Source organism: Hipposideros armiger, unplaced genomic scaffold (genome assembly GCF_001890085.2).
Source record: "Hipposideros armiger isolate ML-2016 unplaced genomic scaffold, ASM189008v1 scaffold_101, whole genome shotgun sequence".
Classification (NCBI taxonomy): Eukaryota; Metazoa; Chordata; class Mammalia; order Chiroptera; family Hipposideridae; genus Hipposideros; species Hipposideros armiger.
In genome coordinates, this window is record NW_017731451.1 from 2,783,514 (window position 1) to 2,808,892 (window position 25,379).

Consider the following 25,379-nt stretch of genomic DNA (forward strand, 5'->3'; position numbering starts at 1 on the left):
GTCTTACCCAATTGTTGCTCATATTTTCAAGTCTTTCTTCTCTAGCCTAGATCGATCGATCTACCTCCCTCCCTCCCTCCCTCCCTCTCTCTCTCTCTCTCTCTCTCTCTCTCTCTCTCTCTCTCTCTCAAGCTCCATATCTGTGTATCTAATTGTCCTTAATGTAAATCTCCATTTGGAAATTCTATAGACATAAAATTCCATGACTTCAAAATAGAAATCAACCTATTCTTTCTCAGTTTTCTTTGAATGATGTTCCCATTCATCCAGTTGCCTAACCAAAAATGTGGGTCATCTTTGATTCTTTCTCCTTTATCCTACACCCAAATACCAGTTAGTTACCTCTGTAGTCTATGCTCTAAATACTTCTTGATGTTTTTTTCTCTCTCTGCTGACATCTCTCACCTGAATTACTCCAGCAGCCTCCTAAACAGGCCTTTTATTATAGTTCTGTCCCCAGCTTCCTCACAGTGTGTCCACAGGGATCTTTATAAAATGCAAATCCACACAGGTCACAGAATATGCTCGCTCACTATGCCTTTTTGTCCATTGCATGCCTTGCTCCCTCCTAGTTACATTTTACCTATTCCCAAACCATGCCGTATTTCTCTTTTGCTTCAGGTTTCTGGATCTGTGGCAACATTCTTTCTCGCTTTGCTCTTTTGTTGCTACCTCTGGGCAGCCTTCCTAGATTCTCACAAATCTTAGTTAGATACTTCTGGATATAGAATTACCATATGGTAATGCCCTCTACTCAACTTTATCTCTAGGTAGAATGTAAAGTCCTGAGATCAAGGACTGTGATTACGAGCAGCCTGTGGTCTAGCACCTAACATTGAGCTTCCACAAATTATACAGTGAACAGAGTATTTGCCTACATTTATGAATGAAGGAGCCAATCATGTTCAACGCTGGAAATAATACAAAGATATTGTAGACAAATGTATGAATAAAATAGACCTTTGAAACATCTGGTGTCTGTGGGCTATATAGTTCTATTACTAATGTGGGATGAATAACTTAAAGCCAATGATTCTAAACAAAGTCCTGTATACTTTAGTTGAAGAAATAAAATGGTGTGAATAAATGTGACACCCCAAAGCATTATTTACAAATTAAAGGAGAAAATGAAGAGAAGCTCTTCAACAGGAAGATTTATCCACATTCCCTTTGTAAAGTTAGTAATTATACTTAGTTTTTGTTTTCTTCAAATTTCTGGGTCCTTTAGAGGTAGATAACTTCCTTCCTGCCTTTCTCTTACACAAATTGTATAATATTTAGGAAATTTTATACACAAAAAGAAAAAATCACCCATTATCTGGTTTAATGTATTTATATAGTTTTATAACTGAAATAAATCTGAATGTCACCTGAAATAAATATATCAGAAACATTGCTTCATTCTAGGAAAATACTTCATCACCGCCTGTTGCTGAGGTTAGCATACTTTTTCTGTAAAGGGCCACATAGTACATATATGTTTTAGGTTATAAGGTTTCTGTTGCAATTACTCAGCCTGCCTTTGGCAGAAGCAGCCACAGACCATTCCAAATGGATGTGGTATATTCCAATAAAACCTTATTTACAAAAACATGCAGCAAGCAGGATTTGGTATGAGAGCCATAAATCTATTCTGTGATACCTGTACACCATAATTACTTAATCTCCTATTTTGGGAAATTTATATTGTCTTCAGTTCTTTTCACCATTGTTAGTAATACTGTCTTAGAATTGTATAATCTAAATCTTCATGTACATTATTAGTTTTTTGCTTAGGATAAATTCTGAAAACGCACTTTCTAGGGCTAAGAGTACATCCTTAAGACTTTTAAAATGAGAATAGGTGATATAATACTTGTTTACTAATCTTGACTATGAGGAGTTTTGTTTGGTTTATTTTGTGGTTTTGTTTGTGTGTGGGGGGAAGATGGAGTGAAAATTTAGAAAGACAGGAACAAAGAAAGACTGGAGGTAAGCAGATTGAGTTAATGATAGTAATATAAAACTTAAAAAGATATTGTAGGAAGAAGAAAATATGAAAAATTCTATAAATCCAAAATTTTCTATTCACATACCAAACTTTTTTGTTTGGTAGCTCTGTAGAGTTTTATTTAAAATCTTGTGTAGATTGGGTTTGAGATTTAGGAGATGGGGTTTGCAAATGATCAAGCATTTCTTATTCAAGCTCCTAAAATACTTTTAGGCCAGCCTGACTTTGATTATGGCTACCAATCAATCTGTTTTAAAAAAGAAAAAGATGAAGATATTAAACTTTTCCATTCTGAATGATGAATTAAAGTAGAAATTGGCAAACTACTATTGATGAGCTGTTGCCCCTGTTTTGGTAAATGAAATTTTATTGGAACACATCCATGCCCATTCGCTTAAGTACTGCTTATGGCTGCTTTCAGGCTGCAATGGCAGAGTTAAGTAGTTGTGTCAAAGACAGTTTGGCCCAGAAAGCCTAAAATATTGGGTTGTTGGAAAAGTCATGACGTATATTTTCTCTGTTTTTCACTGCAAAAATGCATCATGACTTTTCTGACAACCCAGTATTTGCTATCTGCCACTTTACAGAAAAAAATTGCAGACTCCAGAATTAGAGTAATGGTATATGTTAGTCTGTTTATCAAAAATGGATCTACAAAATGGATCTACAGGTAATTATGCTACAAGTAAACGTAACAAGATTTTAGATGTACAATTAATTAAGAGACCGAACCCAGACACTGAAAATGTAGAAGAAAATGTGGGGAAATGACTTAGAAATGTTGGAATACAGAGGACTTCGTGTGTACTGTAATTCTAAGTTCTGTGAAAGATGAGATTCAAAGCACCCAAGTACTGGCTAGTCCAATGCACCTGCCTTAGCTTAGAAGTCCTCCTTGCACACAGTGGAAAGTAGCAGCCAACTCTAGAGTTTTGCCGTGGCACCTTTAGAAACCAGCAGTCACACTGTGACAAATTTCCATGGAGCTTTCTTGAAACAGCCTTGTTGCAATTTCTGAATTAGGCAACATCAGTGAAATTGGAAAATTCAAACTTAAAAAATTTTTGAAACCTATATACCTAGGCTTATTCTCCCAAAGACAATCTTTATTCATACTGGACTTGTTGCCTTAATTTAGTTTGACATGGGAATAAGGGGAGACATTCAGAAAATAGGGATATTTTCTTTCTTTGGACCCACATGTTACCTGGAAATAGCTAATATCCTAAATTCTTTAAGAATATTTCACTAATTTTATAAAAACATTCTTTAAAAAATCCTGTGTGTGCAGCTCCTTGGAGTATAGAGGAAAAGCCTCTAGACTGAAGACACAAATTCCTCTTAAGTAAACCACTAAAATTGAGTCCCAAGTTCCAACTACCTACCTCTGCACTTAATTTTATGCGAGAGAAGCCACTAATGTAATGCCTTAGCCACTAAATTTAGGGCGTTTTCTCACAGCCGAACCTAATCCTAACTGATGGTTGTCAAGGTATTTTATCTCTGGGATTGCATAGCTGTGTGGCTCCACACATTTTTGTGGAGTAGAGCTGATGGAGGGAAATAAATAGAAGTGGTTTGTATCTTGTCAAGATAAAGCAGTGCTATAACAGAGCTACAAATTTCACAATAATAACAGACATACTGTTGCTAAAAAGAAATTGACTTTCACATTCATTTTTACACATTTCCTTATTTAACTTTTTGAGTTTCTTATTTTGTCTTGTTTCTCATTTGCTTTTGTGATACTATTCTGTATTACAACCCTTAGTGCTATGCCAAGAATTCTTTGTGCTGTGCTTGTTCTCCAGGAGCTTGTTCTTGAGGAAGGAAGGGTGGTGAGTAAGACACTGAACGGTCGCTAGGCTCTGGAGAACCAGAGGAGGGTGTATCTGTGTGGCTATAGTGACTACAGCATTGTGTGGGACTCGGGTCATTCAGGGAAGGAGAGCGCAATAAGCTGGGGACACTGCCGTACCCACGTCCTTCTGGAATTCTGACGGTATTTCCATAGTTGTATCAGAGTCCCTCTGTTTTCATAGGTTTTTTTTTTTTCAAATATTCAAAGGCTTTCACACTATTTGTTTGCCCTTAAGCAGTTATTCTGTTTTGCTGAGGGTTTATTCCTTCATTTAATAAATATTTATTTAACACATACTGTGTGTGCTAGGTCCTGGGGATATTATGGTCATTCAAACACAGCACCAGCTCCCAAAGAATTTGCAGTCAAATGGGATATTCAGATAAGGAAACAGATGTTACAGTACAAACTAGGAAAAATTAAGGAATCCGACATTAACTTTTTTAAATTGAACTAGCATGGTCAAATGGAAAAAGCAATGATTGTAGATTTTGTTGATCTATTTTCAAATCCTGATTCAACTACTTAATAGCTAGCTTTGGGATACTTGCAAGGTTATTCCAAGTTTTAGAAATAAATATATGTAAAGGACTTGGTCCACTGCCTGCTGAATAAATCATTTCTGCTTTTTTCTTAAATTATATACCACAAATTATTGTAGTTCAAAGCTTGTAAATAGAAAGATAATTTATCTGGCCCCTACTTCAGAGGAGATGTGAAAGATGGATATTTAAAATAATTTATGAACTTTGTGAATACCCTCCCTATAAAGAAACTATTAGTAAAACTCAGATTTTATAATTGAGTCATAAATTTACCCAAATTTCCATTATTAATATATATGGACTATAAAATTAATATCTTAGGAACTTACAATATTTCTTGTAAATATGCTATTATACTAAGTTCTGTAATCACTGGTCTTAGATTTATTTGTCAACAGAAAAGGGAATACAGCTCTGTGTCCCCGCCTCCCTCACCCTATGGGTTATAGCATGCCAGTTGCTTTTAACCAAAGTGTAGCTTATGTACAGAAGGGTAATGGTTATAACTGTGTATGAGATGTTTAAAAAGCATTCAAGTAGGTCATCAGTAAATTGATTATATTTTCTTAAGACTCACTCATCACTACAATTTGAATTTTTTCTATGTGAAGAATTTAAAAACTGCAGTGTTTAGGAAATAGTACCTTGTTGTATTTAGAAATGAAACTGAATAGCTAAGGAGTTTGCTTTTAACTGAAAATATTTTTTCATTTCTTCCATACTAAGTAGTATGACTGCTGTTAAAAATAGAAACTGAAATATGTCTAACAGCAACACAATTTGTAATTCTTCAAAAGTGTGAAAGTTGGTAGTTCAAATCAGAATACTACACTCGGAAGGATAGTATAGATGCTATTCCATTATATGACTGATCTTTCCAGTTTTGCTACATTTATGTAATAACTGTTGCAGATTTTTTTTGTTAATTCTGTTGTAACTATACCTTCAGGGTAAGAAAAGCTGATGTTCTTCATTATACAAAGTGTAAGCACAATTTACCCACAGAACACAGAACTATTTTCTATACATTTTATGTAAATCATTCTAAATTATAAATAGGAAATAGTAACCAACAAATAGTTCCTTTCCTACCAAAAGAAAAAAGCCTAGTGAAGCAGAGTGGGATAAGGGGTGCGGAAGAAGCCGGAGGATTGTATTGGCAGGAGAGTGCAGTGATAGTGACAGCATGAGAAAAATGGATGTGTTCTTCCATCACTGCTGCTCTCCTCTCTGTCTGAATTAGACAAATGGCATGGACCCAAGGGGAACTGGGGACAATGCTCAGAGGACAGGAACCACTTCCATACAGCCCTGCCAGATTCATGAGCGTAATGGCGCATCTGCTTTTTATTGTTGCTGTTGTCACTTAACCTTGTCATGGATACATTACTGTTTCTGTGGCACTTCTTTTGTGGTTCTTACTCATATTACTTTATCACGGCTGTGCTGGACTCTCTGTTTGCACGTCAGCACAATTTACCCCTTTCTCACCTTGCCTGATACAGTGGCTTCCTGGGAAGTGTGCATGCTTGTTTTTCCCCTCTCATGTGTCTCCCCATGTCCCATTCCACCAAATGTGCAATTTAGATATCCAGAAGTCCATTACAGACAATGGATCTGTAGAGATTTTCTTTTGATTTGATTTTATCTGTTTTTTTTCCTAATAGCAAAATTTCATTTTTACCCTCCCAACCCCCACCCCCCAGTAGCAAAATTCCACTCACTGCCACTGCTTTTTACCCTCTCCTTTCACCCTGAGCTGTCTGTCTTTAGGGGGAAGTCTCTTGTTTGAAAACATATATTCCAAGACAGACATTTATTGATTTATTTAGTAAACTTGCAGTGAATTTTTGTAAGCTTCTTAATACTGTGCTAAGTGGTATTATAGGATGATTCAGTGGAAGTATATAAAACTAGTTAGATTGTGAGGGGGAAATATTCAAACATATTTTCACCAAAATCATTTAAATAATACTATAATGCTTATGTTTATAAAATGCTCCTAAATAGTCTGTTGTAAAATATAGTTAATATAGGTGGCTTTAACTATGGGTTAGTTTTCTTCAACCTTTACCTTGGATAAGCTGTGTTGTCATTAGAACATTTAAATGACTTGCATTCTGAGCTTTGTAATGTCAACATTTTTAAATGCATCTCAAGACTAAACTTTATAATGTATTACATTCTAGGTCAGAAGACATGTCTTCATCTACATGGCATCTTTCCTTACCTCTATGTGCCATACGATGGTTATGGACAGCAGCCAGAAAGCTATCTTTCTCAGATGGCATTCAGTATCGACAGAGCACTTAATGTGGCTTTAGGCAATCCATCTTCCACTGCTCAGCATGTGTTCAAAGTGTCATTAGTATCAGGAATGTAAGTATATGATATCATCTTTTAAAATTTCTATTTATTTGTATTTCTATTGCTGTTCTAATTAAAAGAAAACATTCAATTCAAATATACGCTCATTTTTCTTTTTCTTCTAGTCTGATGGAACTTTTTAAAGTAAATTTTTATTGCAATGAAAGATAGATGGTTAACAGTGATTTTTGTTTTAACCCTTTCCATTTCTCTGCTTTCTAGAACTGTAGAACTTTATGTAATTCATTCTACAAATATTTATTGAGCAAATTCTGTGTACTAGTCACCGTTCTGGGCATTTGGGATACATTGGTGAACAAAATAAAAATCCCTACCCCCATGGAGGTTACAGTCTAGTAATGGGAAACAGAAAATAACTAATAGATAAAACATGAAATTAATTTATTTATTTATTTATTTATTTATTTATTTATTACATGATAATTAGTGCTAGATGTAGAACAGGATAAGAAGGATCAGTGGGGTGGGGTGGGGAAGTAGACTGGTGACAATTTTATATAGGGTAATCTAGGAAGGTCCCATTGACAAGCAATTTGACATTTGAGCAAAGACTTGAAAGCAAGAGAGTAGAAGCAGCATGGAGGCAGGTGGCTGGAATAGAGGGAGTAAAGGAGAGTAGGACAAAATGAGGTTCAAGAGACGATAAAATGGAGATCATGTTCGCCAGTGGTTCTAAAGTATGGTTTCTATACTTTGGTTTCCAGGGTCACCAGCATCAGCTTTATCTGGTTTGACTGCCATGAGAATGCACCTCTCAGATATCTAAATACAGGGAGCATAATTGAACAACAGTCCAGTTACTGCTCTAAAATCCATCTCATCCCAGAGCAGCTAAAGCTGCTTTCCATAGACTACCCACAGCCCAGCCCATGCCTACGCACTGCAAGGATACTAAGGCAGGCCCGGGAGTTACCTGAGGACTGACAGCCTTTCTGAACTTTCATTAGCATCACACTGCAATCCATACTCCCACCACTCTCACCTCTGTCCCTCCTTCACTTGGGATGAGACCTGTATCTACGTCTGGTGGCTGTCCCTGGGTCTCTACTGGGTCCCTCTTCATTTTCTCTAACAGGTGTTTCCCCTAATAAATGTCTTGCATATTTTGGCATCTACCTCTCAGAGGACTAGGACTGATACACCCAGGAACTTAGTCAGAATACATTCTTTGGGTCCCACCCCAGACCTAATGAATCAGCAACTTTGGCGGTAGGGCCCAGCAATTTGTGTTTTAATAAGCCTTTCTGATGATTCTGTTGCACACAAAAGTTCGAGGACCACTGCCATAGTCTGTTCTTACTAAGCACTTGGGCTTTTACTCTGAGTTAGTGCTTGATTTGAGCAGCCATGATCTAGCTTAAGTTTAAAAGGATCACCTTAGCAGCTGTGTGAAGAATAGATCGTAGGGGAATGAGGCCAGAAGCACGGAAAGCATTAGGACTCTTCCGTTAATCTGGGTGAGCACATACAGTGGCTTGTACTAGGGCAATAGCAGGGGAGTAGTGAGAAGTGGTCAGCCGCTGGATCTTTGCTGAGGGTTGAGTCAACAAGATTTGCTGTCTCAGTGGATGAGGGTTGTGAGAGGATTCAAGGATGACTACAAAAGTTGAGTCTGTGCTAATGGGATGGAAGGTGCAGGTAGAGCAGGCTGGCAAGAAAGATTTGGAGCTCATACTGGAACATACTGAATTGATGTCTGTATGAAATCCAAGTAGAGATCTTAAATCTATATGCTTTTTCCACCTTAATCTAGATTTTTCCTCTGGACCAACTCAGTATCCCTTCAATTGATTCCCTTCTATTCTGGTCTCACTCCAGAGCTGCAAAAGTACTCTTTGTATAATGTACAATGGATCCTTTTAAAATCATTTAAAAGCCTTGAGAGAGACTTCCTTTTGTTCATAGACTAAAATTCTAACCACAGCCTATGTGATCTGACCCCTGCTGTCTCTGTAACTTTGCTCACTATGTTCCCGCTGGTCTTTCAGTTTCTCCGATGTGCTATGCTCTTTCCCATCTTCGTACATGCAGCTTCCTTTCCTTGAGTGCTCTACCCTTCTCCAATCCTTCAAATCCTTCACCCCGCCCAGTATTTTCTCTGACTTCTCTGTTTAAAATAGGTTGTTATTATTCTGTATCTCAGCCCATCCTTTGTTTCCTTTAGCACTTAATATAGCTTGTAACCATTTTAATTTTTTATTTACTTAATTTTTATGTGTTTCTCCCACCAGCAGGTAAGGTTTATGAGAAAAAGGACCAGGTTTGTCTTGTTCATCATTATATGTCTAGCACTTTGTATGGTGTTGGGCACTTAGCAGATAGTTAGTGGTCAATAATGATTTGGTTGAATAAATGAATGAGGTGAAAGTTCACACCCATCCTGTGACAGCAACAGTTAATGTTAAAGAGAATCATCAGCTTTCTAATGTTTTTATGTTTAATGTTTTCTAATTTTGCTATACATATTCTCATTTCAAAGTTGAATCTCCAAACAGCCTAGTGAAATGAATAATTAGTTACCAATCTTTTTATATTTTTGATGGCCGTTTGTTAAAGGCATTGCCATATTTTTTAGTTATAAATCTCAACTTTATACCCGGGGCAAAAGATGAACTGTTCAATCTAATTTATGGTTTCCGTTCTCCTTTTTCTCCTATTCCAATATTTTTTTTTGTTTTTTCTTACTTAGATCTCCTTTCCCTTACCATACATTCTAGCTTCTGTGAGTCCTTTACTCCTTCAATGTTCCCTACTTCTTGAAGCTAGACAAGGTTGCATCTAGCTACCAAATTATAATTTGTACAAGGTTTGATTCCAGTCTTCCTAGACTGTGCATTATCCTGAGGCTGGGTTAAGAACTAGAACCATGGCATCACCTTAGGCTCATTTCTGGGATTCCTTGCCACTTGTGTGTTAGGAACCATTGAGTCAGCTGAGACCCTGGCGACCCTGTGAATGAGTGACATCCACAGTGTCCTATCCTCACAGCCCTGCTCAGCTCCTGTAGACTCATGCCTAATGGCTTCTTTTATGGAGTCATTCCACCTCATGTTTGGTCTTCTTCTCTTCCTGCTGCCTTCTATTTCTCTCAGCATTATTGTCTTTTCCAAAGAACTCTGCCTTCTCATCATGTGCTCAAAGTAGGACAACATCATTTTTAATACTTAGCTACCATGATTCTAGAAAATATCCTATAAAGAGATTCTAAGTTAATTAACTGAGATTTTTCTCTTTTTGTGCTTATTTTCCTTCTCACTATTGAAGAACTAACTAATTATTGCATATAATTTTTTCAGCATAAAAACATCTATTCTCAAACTCTGTTCCATTCTACTTTCTTCCTCCCAAAGAGTCTCTCCATTGAGATTTTTGGTAAAATCAACTATGGCCAACAGCAGGAAGTAAGTTATACGGACACTTCTTGGCCAGAAGAAGCAGAAAACCGAATTTATAGTTTTCAGCCTATATTTTGGGGCAATAGATAAGAAAACAGAATCCTACATTTACAAAGAATTTTTAGAGGTTTGATAGTCTTATATTCAGTTTTTGAAATTATGAAATTCTATATAAAAACCTAAAGATTGTTAACAAAACCAAAACAAACCAAAGATAACATGGACCACACCAGTGCAGATTTAGTACCTTTTTTCACCATTTATCTGACTAAAGATAACTCATGTCTTCAGACATAGAGCTATATTTATATATGTGGAAAATACAATAGCAGGAGGAATAAATAAAGAATTGAATTTTGTCAGTGAGAGAGAATGAGATCATTCATGTAATCTTTCTTTCACCCCTTTCTTCATGGCAAAAAAAAAATGGGACAAACAGGAAGTGGTAAATGTTATCTTTTTTAAAAAGTAAAAAAGGGTGAAGGGTCGAGGATAGGAAGTGAAGGTCAGAGAAATCCTTTCTGAAGAGGTGAGTTTAAGCAGAGATCTGAATAACGATTGAAAACAACCCATGCAAAGGATCAAGGCAGAGCTTTCCAGGCAGAGAGAAGGGCAGGTTACTTGAAAGTCGATCAAGTTAGAGGGGCTGAAATGTTTAGAATGGCTGGAGGAAAAAGGAAGAGAGGTATGACATAAGATTAGAGCGAGTGGCAAGGATGACATAAAGAACCTTCTAGACTTCAGTAAATAGTTGGATTTTTTTTTTTAATAAAAATTGCTTTATAGCAGTCCGACGGGTGGTTCTGACCTAAAGGCTTGAAACAGCTGGAAAAAAAAAAGTTGTTTAAATATACTCCAAATAATGACTCCACTGCGAAATTACTCCTGTATTTGATGTCCACTACACTGTCAGACATGACAGAGAGAGGCAGTGTCCTCATGAGAGTAAGTTCTGTCTAGTGTCCTTCATATGGGGACAGTATTTTTTAAATGAAAGTTGATTGGATTTAGCCACCTAAAGATTTGATTAACCACTTGTTTATAGACAAACTCTAAGCAGATACAAAACTTTATTTATTCTACAAATTCATACCTGTTCGCATATTGTTTCTAATTATATCATCTTTGAAAATGGTGGTGTGTATATCAGATGTACTGGTATAGTTTCATATCCTCTTGAAATGATATAACATGATAGCCCAACTTATTTCATCTTACTTTGAGGACTTGTTTCTCTCCATATCATGTAGATTTTTTTGTTTCTCCCTTTCCGCATTCTAGCTGATCCCCAAAGAAAGACCCAGCCTCAGCATAATTAGGGTCTTTAAGTAAGTCCACGTACTTTTTCAGTCTCTTAAGTTCCTCTCTACAGTTTTCACAGGCTTCATTTGATTTGGATGTATGATATACATACATACATACATACATACATACATTCATACATAAAATAGGTAAATCCTCTCTGCCTAATGAACTTGCAAAGTTAATAATAAACAGACGATTAAGGAAAGTGGTATAAATGCTGTTAATTAAAGGACTTCGAAGAAGAGCTTTAGTTTTTGACAGAAAAAAAATGAGAAATAGGATAAGGTACCTGAAAGGTCTCTGTTTTTCTTGTACATGGTCAAAGAGAAAAAAGCCATTTTTTAAATAGTCATGATGATTGAAATTAACGTGTAAATAGCTTGCTGCTCCTTTTTTGTCCCTAATTTTCTTAAAGTGGTATTTTTAAACTTTTTAAAAGAAATAACCAGATTTCAATATTTTATATGGTAACCTGTGGTAAGTTTAATTGGAAAGGTCTTTGAGTTTTATTTGACTTTTGTGGGGAGTTCTTTGGTAATATTTAATATAAGTAAGACTGAATTAGACCAGCTGAGTCAGATTAGGGCAATAAGTTACATTATTTCATCTCTGAATAATGAAAATAATTTGATATATTTTTTTCTTTCATTTCAGGCCTTTTTATGGTTATCATGAGAAAGAAAGACACTTTATGAAGATCTATCTTTACAATCCTGCAATGGTGAAAAGGTACAAAGATAAATGAAATAAAATATGAATAACTGTCACTTAAGTATTTTCATAATAAAAAGAAATCTAGAAGAAAGGCTTATGTAGTTTGTAGCATTATTAAAGAAAGAGACCATAGTATGTACACATGCATAAACAGAGAGACCCATGGCTTAGATTCTAGGAAGGATATTTTAGGGGTGAAGGGTTCTCGGTTTATAACCCCTAACTGCTTCATTTTTGTCTTAGATTTAGAAAGTTTGTAGAAGTAGATAAGGAGACATGATGGCTGCCATGTATGATCTTTGTGCCCCGTTGGCCAGACCAGATGTTCATAACCAAGAGAAATCTGCTCTTCAGTTTCAAAGCAAAGAGAAATGTGAGAGTGAGGCCAGAGTGGGAGGGCTTCTGAGGTATCAGAACCCTGTTGATTCCTTATTAGACATTTTTATCCTGGGTTTTTTTTGTTTGTTTTTTGTTTTGTTTTTCTTCTTAAGTTTCTCTTCTTATAGCGTATCCTCTCAATCATCCTGGAGTTCAAGTTATTGAAGGCAGGAAGGGGACATAGAAGACTTCAGTCATCCTCTAGGGTTCAAAACAAGTGTTTTTCCTCTATATGGTGACAAGCCAGGGTAAAAGGAGCCTTGGTGAAGTGCTGAGTGCTGTTTTTCAGAAGATCCTCTCTGCCATTAGGTACAAGGTTCCAAATGGTACCTCCTGGCAAGATACAAATTGGATATTTCTCTAGAGTGGATTTAGGCACCAAGAGAGGCACAGCCATCAAGGAGGTGATGTTTACTCTTAAGTTAGGCCATTGAGCACTTCACTGAATCACAGTGGTTACTCCCTTCTCTGCGTAACCAGTGAAAACTAATTTTCTCTATAACCTGCCCCCAGCCTTACCCCAAACAGTTTCTGTTACGTAGAGTATGAGTAGGCACTTAAAGCCGATGGTGTTTCTCGTACCGGCTCCCCTCTAGTCACACTTCCTCACATCCATGGAGCATGCATCCCTGTGGATTGTTACCCTCTCGTGCATGCACAGTGGTAAGAGTAAACCTCAATCATTTTGTCTCTTTTAAATCCCTAATTGTGCTAAGAGGGAACCATGAATGAAATCTGCAGAAGTCTTTTATAAATAGCTTATGAACTGTATTTTTACTTGACATGTAAGTATAATCTATTTTTCTTGTGACCATAGTAATGAAATACTTATTAAACTATAGAAGATGCCAAAAAAAATACACATTTTAAGGAAGGAAAAAACTGTATTCAAATTGTAATACTCAACATATACCAATAACAAAAGATGAATACAAGTCATGTGTATACATTTTTTGGCACCCCCACTATTTCCAGTAAGTCTGCTTTAAATTATGTAGTCATCTTATCATAGTGCCTATCTGAAATTCCTTGATTTATTGGTGGATTCATTCATTTATACATTTTTAATAAATACTTATAAAATGCCTGCATTATTTGATGCACTGTAGAATTTGCTGGGTAAACATTGGTGAGCAAAGTTTGCATGGTTTCTGCCATTTAGGGATCTCATAGTCTAGCAGGGGAAACAGACAGTAAACAAGGAACCTAAATGTCTAACCAAAAATTACTGTACACACAATGAAGGAAAAGAACAGGGTTCTGTGAAAAAAAACAAAAACAGTTTCTCTTTTGTTTTTTTTTTAGCTTAGGCAACGGGCTGGACATCAAACCGCTGTTGCTCAGAGCTCACACTCTTGAGCGAGCTCTTAACTAACTGAGCCACTCGTCCGGCCCTGTTGTTTTTTTATAATACCTTTACACATGAATTATTCGTTATAGTATTTGACTAATACATAATGTAGTGGTTAAGAGCCCAGACTCTCAAACCAGGTTGCCTGCATTCAAAGTCTGGTTCTGCTGCTTACTGGCTGGGTGACGTTAGGCAAGTTATTTAATCTCTCTGTGCCTTAGCTTTCTCATCTGTAAATAGTGTTGATGTTGGTACACACTGTTCTGATGATCAAATGTGTTAATATCTATAAATTACTCAGAACAGTGCCTGGCACACTGTAAGTGCTGCATAAATATTGGCTATAGTATATATGTAAAATGTGAAAGTGTAGCTTCCGGACCTTACCCTCACTCTTAACTCTCTTTCCTAGAGGCAATCACTTTTTTTTTTTTCTTTTTAAGATTTTATTGGGGAATTGGGGGAGGGGAACAGCATTGGGGAACAGACAAGTTGCTGTCCTTTTGTTCTTCAGTCTAGTTGTGGAGGACGTCACTTCACTGGCCCATGTTGGTATTATCATTGTACTCTTCCCAGGTGAGGCAGTCGGTCGCTGGCCATTGGATGGCTGCTCACAAAAGCTCACATCAGCTGCTGGCCAGCCCCACTACAGCCTATGCCGTCACTGGCGACTCATGGCAGCCCAGCTCCAGGTCGAGCTGTTGTTCACCATCTTAGCTGTAGAGGGCAGTGTCACAGGCCCTCATGTGGGATCCGAACCCAGGCCCTGCTGCTCAGAAGTGGCATCCTAAGCCAGCTCCTAACCAACGTGCCACTCGGCTGGCCCGAGGCAATCACTTTTAAGAGTTTGGTGTATGTCCTCCTGTTTTTCATACATATGTATGTACATATAAGCACACATCCTGTTTTTTAGATTTCCATGTAAAATTGGTATCATACTAGAATGTAGGTCCACAAGGGCAGAGATTTTTCATGCTATTATATGTTTGCTGCTGAATCCACAGTTTTTAGAAGAGCATCTGGCACATGGTAGTTAGTCAGTAGCTGTTGGTGGGATGAATGAACACTATACATATCATTTGGGGACTGTCCTCTTGATTCCTCTACTTGTTCATCTTCCGTGATCTTCCATTCTTCTTAAACTACCTACTCATTTGACCACACCCTAGAACTTGTCCTCCCTCTGATATTTTAAATGAAAATATCTTGGTTTCTGGCTACAATCTTCTGTGTCTTTTTTTTTAAACAAATTTTTGAAATATAATTTATATGCCACAGAATTCACACATTTTAAGTATACACAATTTAATGATTTTTAGGAAACTTACTGAGTTGTGCACCTATCGCTATAATTCAGTATTAGAACCTTTTTATGGTCACAGTAAGATTCTTTGTCTGCTTTTTCTCTTTTCAACTCTGTCCCTGAGGTACTACTCCCACTTTCCCTGTTTTTAGGCTTCAAACTTTTTGGCCCCACTACTACTACCCCATTTTGTAGCCTGCTCTTTCCTTTCTATCTTAGATTCTGTATTTTCTCTACTCCCGTTTCCTGCCAGGTAAAACCATCAATTCTGGATTAATCTATTTGTTTACTTTCTCTTTGCTAAACTCTGGTTTCTGATTACTGCAAGATACAAAAAAATCACAACAGATTGGTCGCCTGTAAATTCATGCTCTTCACCTTCACCTGGGCCCTTCCCTGACCTGCCTTCTTTTTTCTAATTAAATCTCTCCTTACCATTTTCCATCTTCTTTACTTAAGTGTTAAGTCCCTCCTGAAGCTTTGCCTCCGACTTCGTGTAAAACTAGAACCCATCATTCTAGAACAGTGGTTGTCAAAAGTGTCGACTAGGGATTTCTGAGACCCCTTCAGGGGATCTGCATTGTCAAAATTATTTTCATAATAATTCTAAGATATGATTTGCCTTTTTCAGTGATGGTGGGTAAAACTGCTGGCACCTTGGCCCAAATCAGGGAAAGGGCATCAAACTACAGTAGTCATTCCTTGTCCATGGAGGATACATTCCAAGACCCCCAGTAGGCGACGCCTGACATTGCAGATAGGACTGAACCCTAGCTATACGTACGCTTTACTGCTTCTCTTTGGCACAGCTGAATTGCCAGCATCACTACTCTTGCACTTTGGGGTTATTATTAAGTAAAATAAGGGTTACTTGAACACAAGTACTGCAAGACCATGACAATCAGCCTGATCACTGAGAGAGCTACCAAATGACTAACAGGCAGGTAGCGTGTACAATGTGGATATGCTAGACAAAGGGGTGATTTACGTCCTGGGCAGGATGGAGCAGGACACTGAGAAATTTCATCACACTAAGAGTGATACCCAGTTTGAAACTTAAGTATTGTTTATTTCTGGAATGTTCCATTTAAAGTTTCTGGACCATGGTTGACCTCGGATAACTGAAACTGGAAAGCAAAACTGTAGATGTGGGGGGACTACTGTACTAGGTATTGTATTTTCCTCAGCTAAACACTCACAGATAAAAAAATGAAAGCTAATTTTACCTAAGAGTATTTATATGGATATGGTAAAATGGTTAATTTTATTAAATCTTGACCCATGGGTATGCATCTTAATATTTTATGTGACAAAATAAAAGTAAGCATGAAACACATCTTTGTGCTGAAGTGCTCTGAGTGTATCAAGGTAAAAAGCACTTTCATGATTGTTTTTAGTTGCAAGCTGAACTAACCACTGTTTTTGTTAATGGAACACCATTTTTACTTGAAAGAACAACTGACAGAAAAAAACAAGTTATAGTGATTTGCCTATTGGACAGACATCTTCTGAAAAATAAAGTGAGCCTGTCACTTCAAAGAAGAAAACTTGTAATTGTTGCCGATGATAAAATTTGAGCTTTCAAGCAAACATTAGAATTTGGGAAAACTTTATTGGTACTATGAGTTTTTAATAGCTTTCCCATATTTAAAGATTTTTCTGATGAGATAAATGATATTAACAAATAATTTTTTATATTGTTTAATGAAATACATCAACATTTAGAAGATCTATTTAACTTAGTGAATCAGTATTTTCCAAATGACCAATGTGTGATGTTAGAAAATCATGCATGTGTAAAAATATTTAAAGTGTGAGATAGACCAATAGATTTTAATGTAACAGAGTACAAAAAGATTATTGATATGGTTTCAAATTTCATATTGTTGCTAACCTTTAAGAAAGCACCACTCCACTTCATTTCCATGCAGCATAAAAAAAAAATCAACATTTATGTGAAAAGGTTATTCAGTTACTCTTCCATTTCCAACTACATATCTGTATGAAGCTGGATTTTCTTCATATGCTTCAACAAAAACAATTTATTACAATAGATTGAGCAGAAGCAGATGTGAGAATCCAGTTGTCTTCTATTAAAACAGACAGAAATTTGCAAGCATGTAAAACAATTCTTGTCTCACTAAATTATTTTTGTTTTGGAAAATACAGGTTTTTTTATAAACTTATGTTAGCATAATGGGTTTGTTATTTTAAAATTAGCAAATAAGTTTCTTTAAAATTTCTCAGTTTTAACTTTAAATATGGTAAATATCGATATATATAAAACACACAACAGCTACAAATAATTTGTAAGAGTAAAAAGGGGTTTGGGGACCAAAATGTTTGAGAACCACTGAAATAAAGCTCTGTTAATTTTCTATCAAAGATCCTTAAACTCTATTCACATTCATTCTCTCCTTTTCCCTTCCTGCCTATTACAATGAGATTCCCTGCCTCACTCCAAAGCTCAAGACCCACCCTCTGTGACCTTTTTTCTTCCATCTATTAGTTATCCCCATCTCCTTTCCCCACACTATTTAAATATCAGTAAGACTGTTAATCTTACACGTAAGACATTCATACGCATGACATACACAGTCATACTAATAGCTGTTCTCCCTGAAGGATTTACCTATACCTTGTGTATCCAATTTCTTATCTCCCATTCACTCTTTAACTTTCTCCAGTATGGCTTCCACCCCCAACCATTCCACGGAAGCTGCTTTCACTAATGTTGCTACATTAAATGAACACCTTTCTGTCCTTAGCTTTTGACCTCACGTCAATGCTTACAGTGCCTTAAAATAATCTCAAATGTTGGTTTCTTTGATATAAACCTCCTATGGTTTTCCTCATACCTATCTGATGGTTCATATTTTGCCATTTTGCTGGTGGTTCTTTTAAGATCTGGGGTTCTGTCTTAAGCTTTTATCTTTTCTCTCTATACTTTCTCCTCACTCTACAGCCTTAGCTACTCTCGTGGTTTGGTTTGGTTTTTGTTTTTGTTAATCTTTATGTATTTGACTTCTAAATGTGTATCAGTAGCCTAAATTTCCCTCCAGAGCTCCTGATCAGCATATCGAACCATCTACTGAATAAATAGAATAGCACTATAGTTAAGAGTATCTTGAGGGCTCATAAGTCAGAGAAAATTTGGTTTGAATTTTAGCTCTCCCACTTTTTATTTCTGTGATTTTGGACAACTTTTTAATCTAAGATTCAGTTTCTCTAGTTATAAAGTGGGGATGATAGTACCATAGGTTTGTAGTGAGGATTACTTTGAGATTAAGCATTTAAAGCATCTAACACAGTATCCAGTACATAGTGCTTAAAAATATATGTTAGTTGCCTCTGCTGTGTTAGAAAATTATTCTTATCCTCATCTTCATTATCATTATTTTCCTAGACATCTACCTGAATATCTCATTATACCTAAACCCCAGTATGTCTAAAACTCAGTTTATCTTTATTCCGCCTCCAAAAAAGATCTCGAAACAAACCTGTTTTCTTACAATTTTTTTTTCCAGTATGTGCAGCACCACCAGCTAGCTGCTTAAGCAAGAAATCTAGGCATTACCTCCAACTCCTGTTCTACCTTACCCTCCACATTAGTTAGCCATCAAGGCATGACTATTTTTGTGTCTCCTGAATCAACACATTTCCACAATCCTTGTTAAAGTTGCCATCACCTTAATATTTCCACAATAGCCTTCTCATTCCCTATTTCTAGTCTTGTGCATTGTCTAGCTAACCCAGTCATTTCACTTTCCTGCTGTTCACAGGCATTCCACTACCTCTTCAGATGTCTTAATGGGCTCTGCATGATCTGACTTCTCATTACCCTCCTCTAGCCCTCCCCTCACCACAGTTCTGTCACTAGGCCTCACTCAGTGGTTTCAGTTCCCAAATAAGCCATGTTTTCTCATGACCCTTTGCATGTGCAATTTTATTTGCATGAAACACTCTTCCCTCTCTTCTGAGAAAAAGTATCTCCAGTTCATTGTTTAGTCTCCTGCTTAGAGACTTCTCTTCAAGAAGGCTTTGCAGTAACTACCTCTGCACCTCTATCTGACTAGTGTCCCTTCTCAATGTTTCATATACTCCCCCCTACATAGCATTTACACTATTTATAATTGCCTATTGTTTGTATTCCCCATCATGAAGGAAAAACAACTCAGAAGAAAAATATTAAGATGGTAATATCTCTTGAGTAGTGGATTGGGTCATATTTCCTTTTTTAGAATTTTTGTATAATCTATTCAAGCAATTTTCTGAATTTTTAAAAGAAAAAGCTCGTACTTTAAAGTCTTTTTCACATTTTGGCTTTTCAATATACAGTAACACCTTGGTTTGCGAGCATAATTTGTCCCGGAAACAAACTACTCATATTGCAAGACAGCGTTCGTTTACCACGTTAAAATGTACTTGGTTTGCGAGCATAATTTGTTCCAGAAACAAACTACTCGTATTGCAAGACATCACTCATTTACCACGTTAAAATGTATTAGGATGTTTGCTTGTCTTGCGGAACACTTGGAAACCATGTTACTCGCAATCCAAGGTTTTACTGTATTTAGTATTAAATTGGTTTTAGAAGTCAAAATACCCTTCATTTAAGAAGTTTTTTATGATTTTCTATCAGAACATGTGGCTTACTTTAAAACTTGATTTAAACTTTTAATTTCTAACAAAATACAAATTTCCAGTAAACTCAAAGTAAAACATTTGTATGCTAATATGTGTTTTATTCTCTGTATTAGTATAATCGTTTCACTTAACATTCTAGGAAACAATTTTGATAATAACTTTTTTTCCCCTAATTTAGGATATGTGAACTTTTGCAAAGTGGAGCCATAATGAATAAATTTTACCAGCCTCATGAAGCGCATGTTCCCTACCTCCTACAGCTCTTCATTGACTATAATCTGTATGGAATGAATTTAATAAATCTGGCTGCTGTCAAGTTCCGAAAAGCAAGAAGGAAAAGTAAGGTTAATTTCTCAAGTTAAAATTAAAGCTTTGAAACAAGTGTTATGTATTTGATGATATATAAAATAATATATATTTAGAAAATAAGTGCAAAGTAGATAAAGAATAAAATGTACAAGGTGGTATTAGAGTTTATTAGGAAAATAACACCAAATAAATTTTTTTGTAGCAGCCTTATTGAACACATTTCACATACCACACCATTCATTTAAAATGGAAAATTCAGTGGTTTTTAGTATATTGACAGAGTTAGTTGTGCAGCCATCACCACAGTCAAATTTAGAACATTTTCAACACCTCTAAAAAAAACCCTGCAAAAGTTTCTTTCCAATAGATGAAAAGCATGAGAAAAATTTGAATTAGCAAATATATTGTAAGCCATTTATTTTAGTTATAAAAGTTAGATGAGTATTGGAATGGTAATTAGAAGGGATTTTTTTTTTCAAAATATGGAAAATTTTTACAATTTGAAGACAGAAATATGTGAAATTTAGTTGGGGAAAATTAAAAGCAGGGAAATCACAAGTATGAGGAAATAAAATTTATATCTTAAGCTCATTATACTAAATACCCCTCAGGTTTTTGTTTTGTTTGTTTTGTATAAAATAGAAGGTTATACTGAAATCATGAAAAGGATAGGTGAATCATTTATTTGTGGTTTATTTTGTCATGGTATCTCAGATACATTATAGTTAAACTGACAATAAACTTGATGGTAAATTTTTTTTTTTAAAGATTTTTTTTATTGGGGAATTGCGGGGGGATGGGAACAGTGCTGGGGAATTGGGGAAAGGGGAACAGGTAAGTTGCTGTTGTTTTGTTCTTCAGTCTAGTTGTGGAGGATGTTGCTTCACTGGCTCAAGTTGGCACCATCATTGCGCTCTTTCTGGGCGAGGCAGATCAGTCGCTGGCTTCTGGACGGCCGCTCACTGCGGCTGCTGGCTACACACGGTAGCCCATGGCAACCCACTGCAGCAGGGGCTGCAGCCTAGCCGTCGCCAGCAACTCACAGCAGCCCAGCTCCTGGTTGAGCTGTTGTTCAGCATCTTAGCTGTAGAGGGCAGTGTCACTGGCCCTCATATGTGGGATCCGAACCGGGGCCCTCTGGCGTCCCAAGCCAGCTCTTAACCATTGCGCCACTCTGCCGGCCCTTTATGGTAAATTTATATATACAATAATACCTCAGTTTGCAAACACAATTCGTTCTGGAAACAAACTACTTGTATTGCAAGACATCACTCGTATAACCAAGTTAAAATGTATTATTAGGTTGGTGCAAAAGCGATTGCGGTTTTTGCCATTACTTACACCAACCTAATAGAAATGTTTGCTCGTCTTGTGGAACACTCGCAAACCAAGTTACTCGCAAGCCAAGGTATTACTGTGTTACATAGATGTGTATAACTTAACATTTTATCTTATAAGGCAAGTTAATGTAATAAGTAATGTCTCTTGAAAGGGGGGTAAATTTAAAAGTGAAAAAGATTTGGAAATTTTAATATATATACATATATAATTTTGTCTCAGTATTCAGTTATAGAACCAGTTTTCAAATGAAATGGCAATTACAAAACACTATAATTGTAAGGTGAAGTATATAGAAGTACTTATATAAAGAGTAAACATTTTGAGAACTACAGAGGCATTTTATATTACATTTTTTAACATCCACAGTTGAGCAGAATATATAATTATTTATTATTTTTTAAATTTTATTTGGACCGGATTAGGGTTAGGGTTAGGTTTTGGATTAGGGTTGGGGTTAGGGACAGGGTTAGGGTTAGGGACAGGGCTAGGGTCAAGGTTAGGGTTAGGGTTAGGGACATGGATAGGGTTAGGGTTGAATAATATATTTAAATTAGAGCGTTTCCATGTTCTTCAGGGAAATACGCTAAAACAGTACATAAAGTATAGGTAAGAATCAGCTACATATTTTGTCATGTGTTTTGTTGAAATAGCAAAGATGGTAATACCTGATGTTAGATTACATGCTTTTGTGATCAAGCTAACCAAATAAGAAAATAAAAGTATTAAATTTAGCTGGAGAGTACTGCAAATTTAATATCTTTCATAACATTAGGATTCTTTCTGTGACACTCACACAAGCTTTCTCTTATCTGAAAATTTAAATTTCCACAAGAGGTTGCAGAAAAATTGCTAAAATTTAGAGACTACTTCCAAAGCATTGACCCTAGGACTCAGCTTTGGAAACTGGGACAAGTAAGCAAACATGTATATATAGTCCTCTCTTCAGCTGCTGTAAATTTATATTCGCATTTGCCCTAGGTTTGCACTCATTGCTTCTCCCTTTCTTCTGGAATGCATTGTGTATTTTCTTTCTGTTCAGGGATTAGTATTAAAGTGTGTTTTCAATTATATCCGGAATCTGATTTTCACTAAAATTTTAATTGTGACTCATACAGAATACCCTAGGAATTTGGATTAAAGTCTACAAAACTTCTTAATTCATCTTGATTTATAAAATGGGATTTTAAGCATACCTATCACTATATATAGCACTTTTAAATGTATCATACTTTTATTCTAGTTCGAAAGTCTTATAGCCATTTCTCTCTCATAAGTATATATTGCAAATACTTCTTTCCCCTCTTAGTTTGGAATCATTACTTTCAGCTGAGCTATACTTTCCTGTGTGTGTATGAATTTTTAGGACACATTTTTCGGAGCTAGTCATATAGGTTGTACATTATTTTACTTAAAGGGTAAGTTAAAATTAGAACTTATCCCCTTTTACCTTTCTGTTCCTAGGTGATTCATTGCGTGCCACTGGCTCTTGCAAGGATCGGCTACCAGGAAATTCTCTTACTGGTACCTTATTCCGGTGGGAAGAAAATGAAATACCAAGGTCAGTTTAAAGTTGTAAAGGAGAAAAAAACTGATTTACATATATCCTGTATTCAGAAATCAGTGATTACCATATTTTATTTTTTACCTTATATTTGGTGTTTTCACTCTACAAGTTTATCGGCAAAACAAATCTCAACATTAATATGTTACATGGAATCATAAATTTTAGAAAGAGACCACAAAAGTATATGCAGCTACCACCTAATTAATAAAATAAATCTGGGTGTAAATTTTTATACTTCAACATCCATCTTCATTGTGCATTCCAAATTGATATCCTATAAATTGTCAAGTAAAAATCACATAATAAAATATCAACTTAAAACCTAAATAGCAAATATTTTTAGTAAAAATAACCCTTCAAATTTCTAAATATTAAATATTTATGGAGCAAAGTGGGTTGACATACTGAGTATGAATAATATAATTTGTGATTTAACTATTTTATTATTTATCAGACTATTTTATTAATTTATTTTGGGGGAGCTAACATATTCTAAATATTTAGATTTTCCTTCCATAAAGCAGATATATAATCACTACCTATAAAAATTATTAATAATATAGCTTCATCTACATGGAACTCAGGAGGATTTCTGTTTTATACCACAAAGTGTTGCCTAAGCTTTCTCAATCCTTTTATTGATCAGTTGGGTATTGGCAGGGTGGTTATAGTTTTTTTCTTTTCATTACACATGTTTCCTGATGCTGTTTAAGTAGATGTTTTTTATGAGGCGTGCAAGATGAAAAAAGTGCTTAGTTTAAATGACTTCATTTTCTATTTCATGAAAAGAAAATGTGAAGTTATTAATCAGCTGAAGATAAACTCATAAAATATTTGCTTAGAGCTTAATTTATGTAGTTTAGGATCCTAATATGTACTTGACAGAATTTTTATATTACAGAATTACTTGGGCTTTTTTTAATACCTAAAGTTAAGAAAGAATCTCACTAATTAATGATAGAAACACATTGTTTTATGATTGGAGTGTTATGCCAAAATGAGATTTATAAGTCTTCAAAGTGGTATGGACAGTGACTTTCCTTACCGCTTGATTCAACTTAACAAGTATTGGGACTTTTTGAAAAACATGCACATGTACACATATACATACACATGTACCTCTTGATTCCTTCTTAGACACAGCAGAATTGTTTTTATAATCATGTTGAAATGGTATTAAATTTAAAGAGAATTTTATTTACCATATCAAATTCAAGTTCTAATCAGTCCAGAGCAAAATGACCAACAAGCTACTTTTCTCATTTTTTATATCTGTGATACAGGCCCTCTATCTTTCTAAAGTTGGAACAAATCAACTTGACCCAAGGATTTTACCTGTGCACTACATTTGGTTTTCAAAGTTGGGAGTTAGTAACTTGTTCTTTGCATGCTCAATTAAAGTCAAAGTTTATTTCTATTTAAAGCCTTTTCAAACAGACATCTTTCTGGTTAAGTTATAAAACTGTAGTAAAGCTTCACTAGTTAGGAGTAAGTTTGGGGAAGCCCTATGTATTATAATGAAAAGCTTGAATTTTAGAATGTTTTTAAGGAGCCTATTATTTTTAAGAATTGACAAATTATAAGCAAAGATATGAACAGACAAACTAGTAAAATTAGACAAGGTATTCAGAATTAGAATTTAAAATAAGTATAGGCTAGCTATACATTTTTGTCTCAGATTACCGCGTATTTTGTATTTGGGGGATGCTTATATTGTATTAAACATGAAAATCCATACTTTAATGAAGTACAAATAACGTAATGTTAAAATATTTTGCTGTAGAATCAATACTCTTATATTTTATTAGTCTCATTTCTGTCCCCAGTGCAGCACCTTCTTCTGGGTACCTTTTTTAACAAAGAAATGTTTTCTGTCCCATCACAAACATTATTACAAGAGCCATAACAAATAGAGAGCAACAAACTCGTAATGAGATGAGAGTGCTGAGTTAGCATCTCCACTAACCTTACTTGCTAACTCATATAGATTACCACACATCATGGACCTTCTGGGTCATTTGCTGGAGTGTTGAATTCACAAAAGCCGTGAGTCTACTGCAGTGTAATCTCAGCCCTGGCTGCCCATCAGAATTATCTGAAGAGATTTTTTTTTTTTTTTAAGATTTTTTATTGGGGAATTGGGGGGATGGGAACAGTGCTGGGGAGTTGGGGGAAGGGGAACAGACAAGTTGCTGTCGTCTTGTTCTTCAATCTAGTTGTGGAGGATGTTGCTTCACTGGCCCAAGTTGGCACCATCATTGTGCTCTTCTCTGGCGAGGCAGATCAGT

The 25,379-nt window shown here is 35.9% G+C and overlaps 1 protein-coding gene across 1 annotated transcript in view; it reads left to right on the forward strand.

The window, feature by feature from the left end:
• REV3L (REV3 like, DNA directed polymerase zeta catalytic subunit) overlaps positions 1-25,379 on the forward strand; it is a 161,108-nt gene that overhangs the window by 44,384 nt on the left and 91,345 nt on the right. Inside the window, exons 2-5 of the mRNA XM_019646344.1 lie at positions 6,586-6,775; positions 12,139-12,213; positions 20,056-20,216; positions 22,989-23,085. Of these exons, the coding sequence (XP_019501889.1) occupies positions 6,586-6,775; positions 12,139-12,213; positions 20,056-20,216; positions 22,989-23,085 (523 nt within the window). The remainder of the gene's footprint in view (positions 1-6,585; positions 6,776-12,138; positions 12,214-20,055; positions 20,217-22,988; positions 23,086-25,379) is intronic.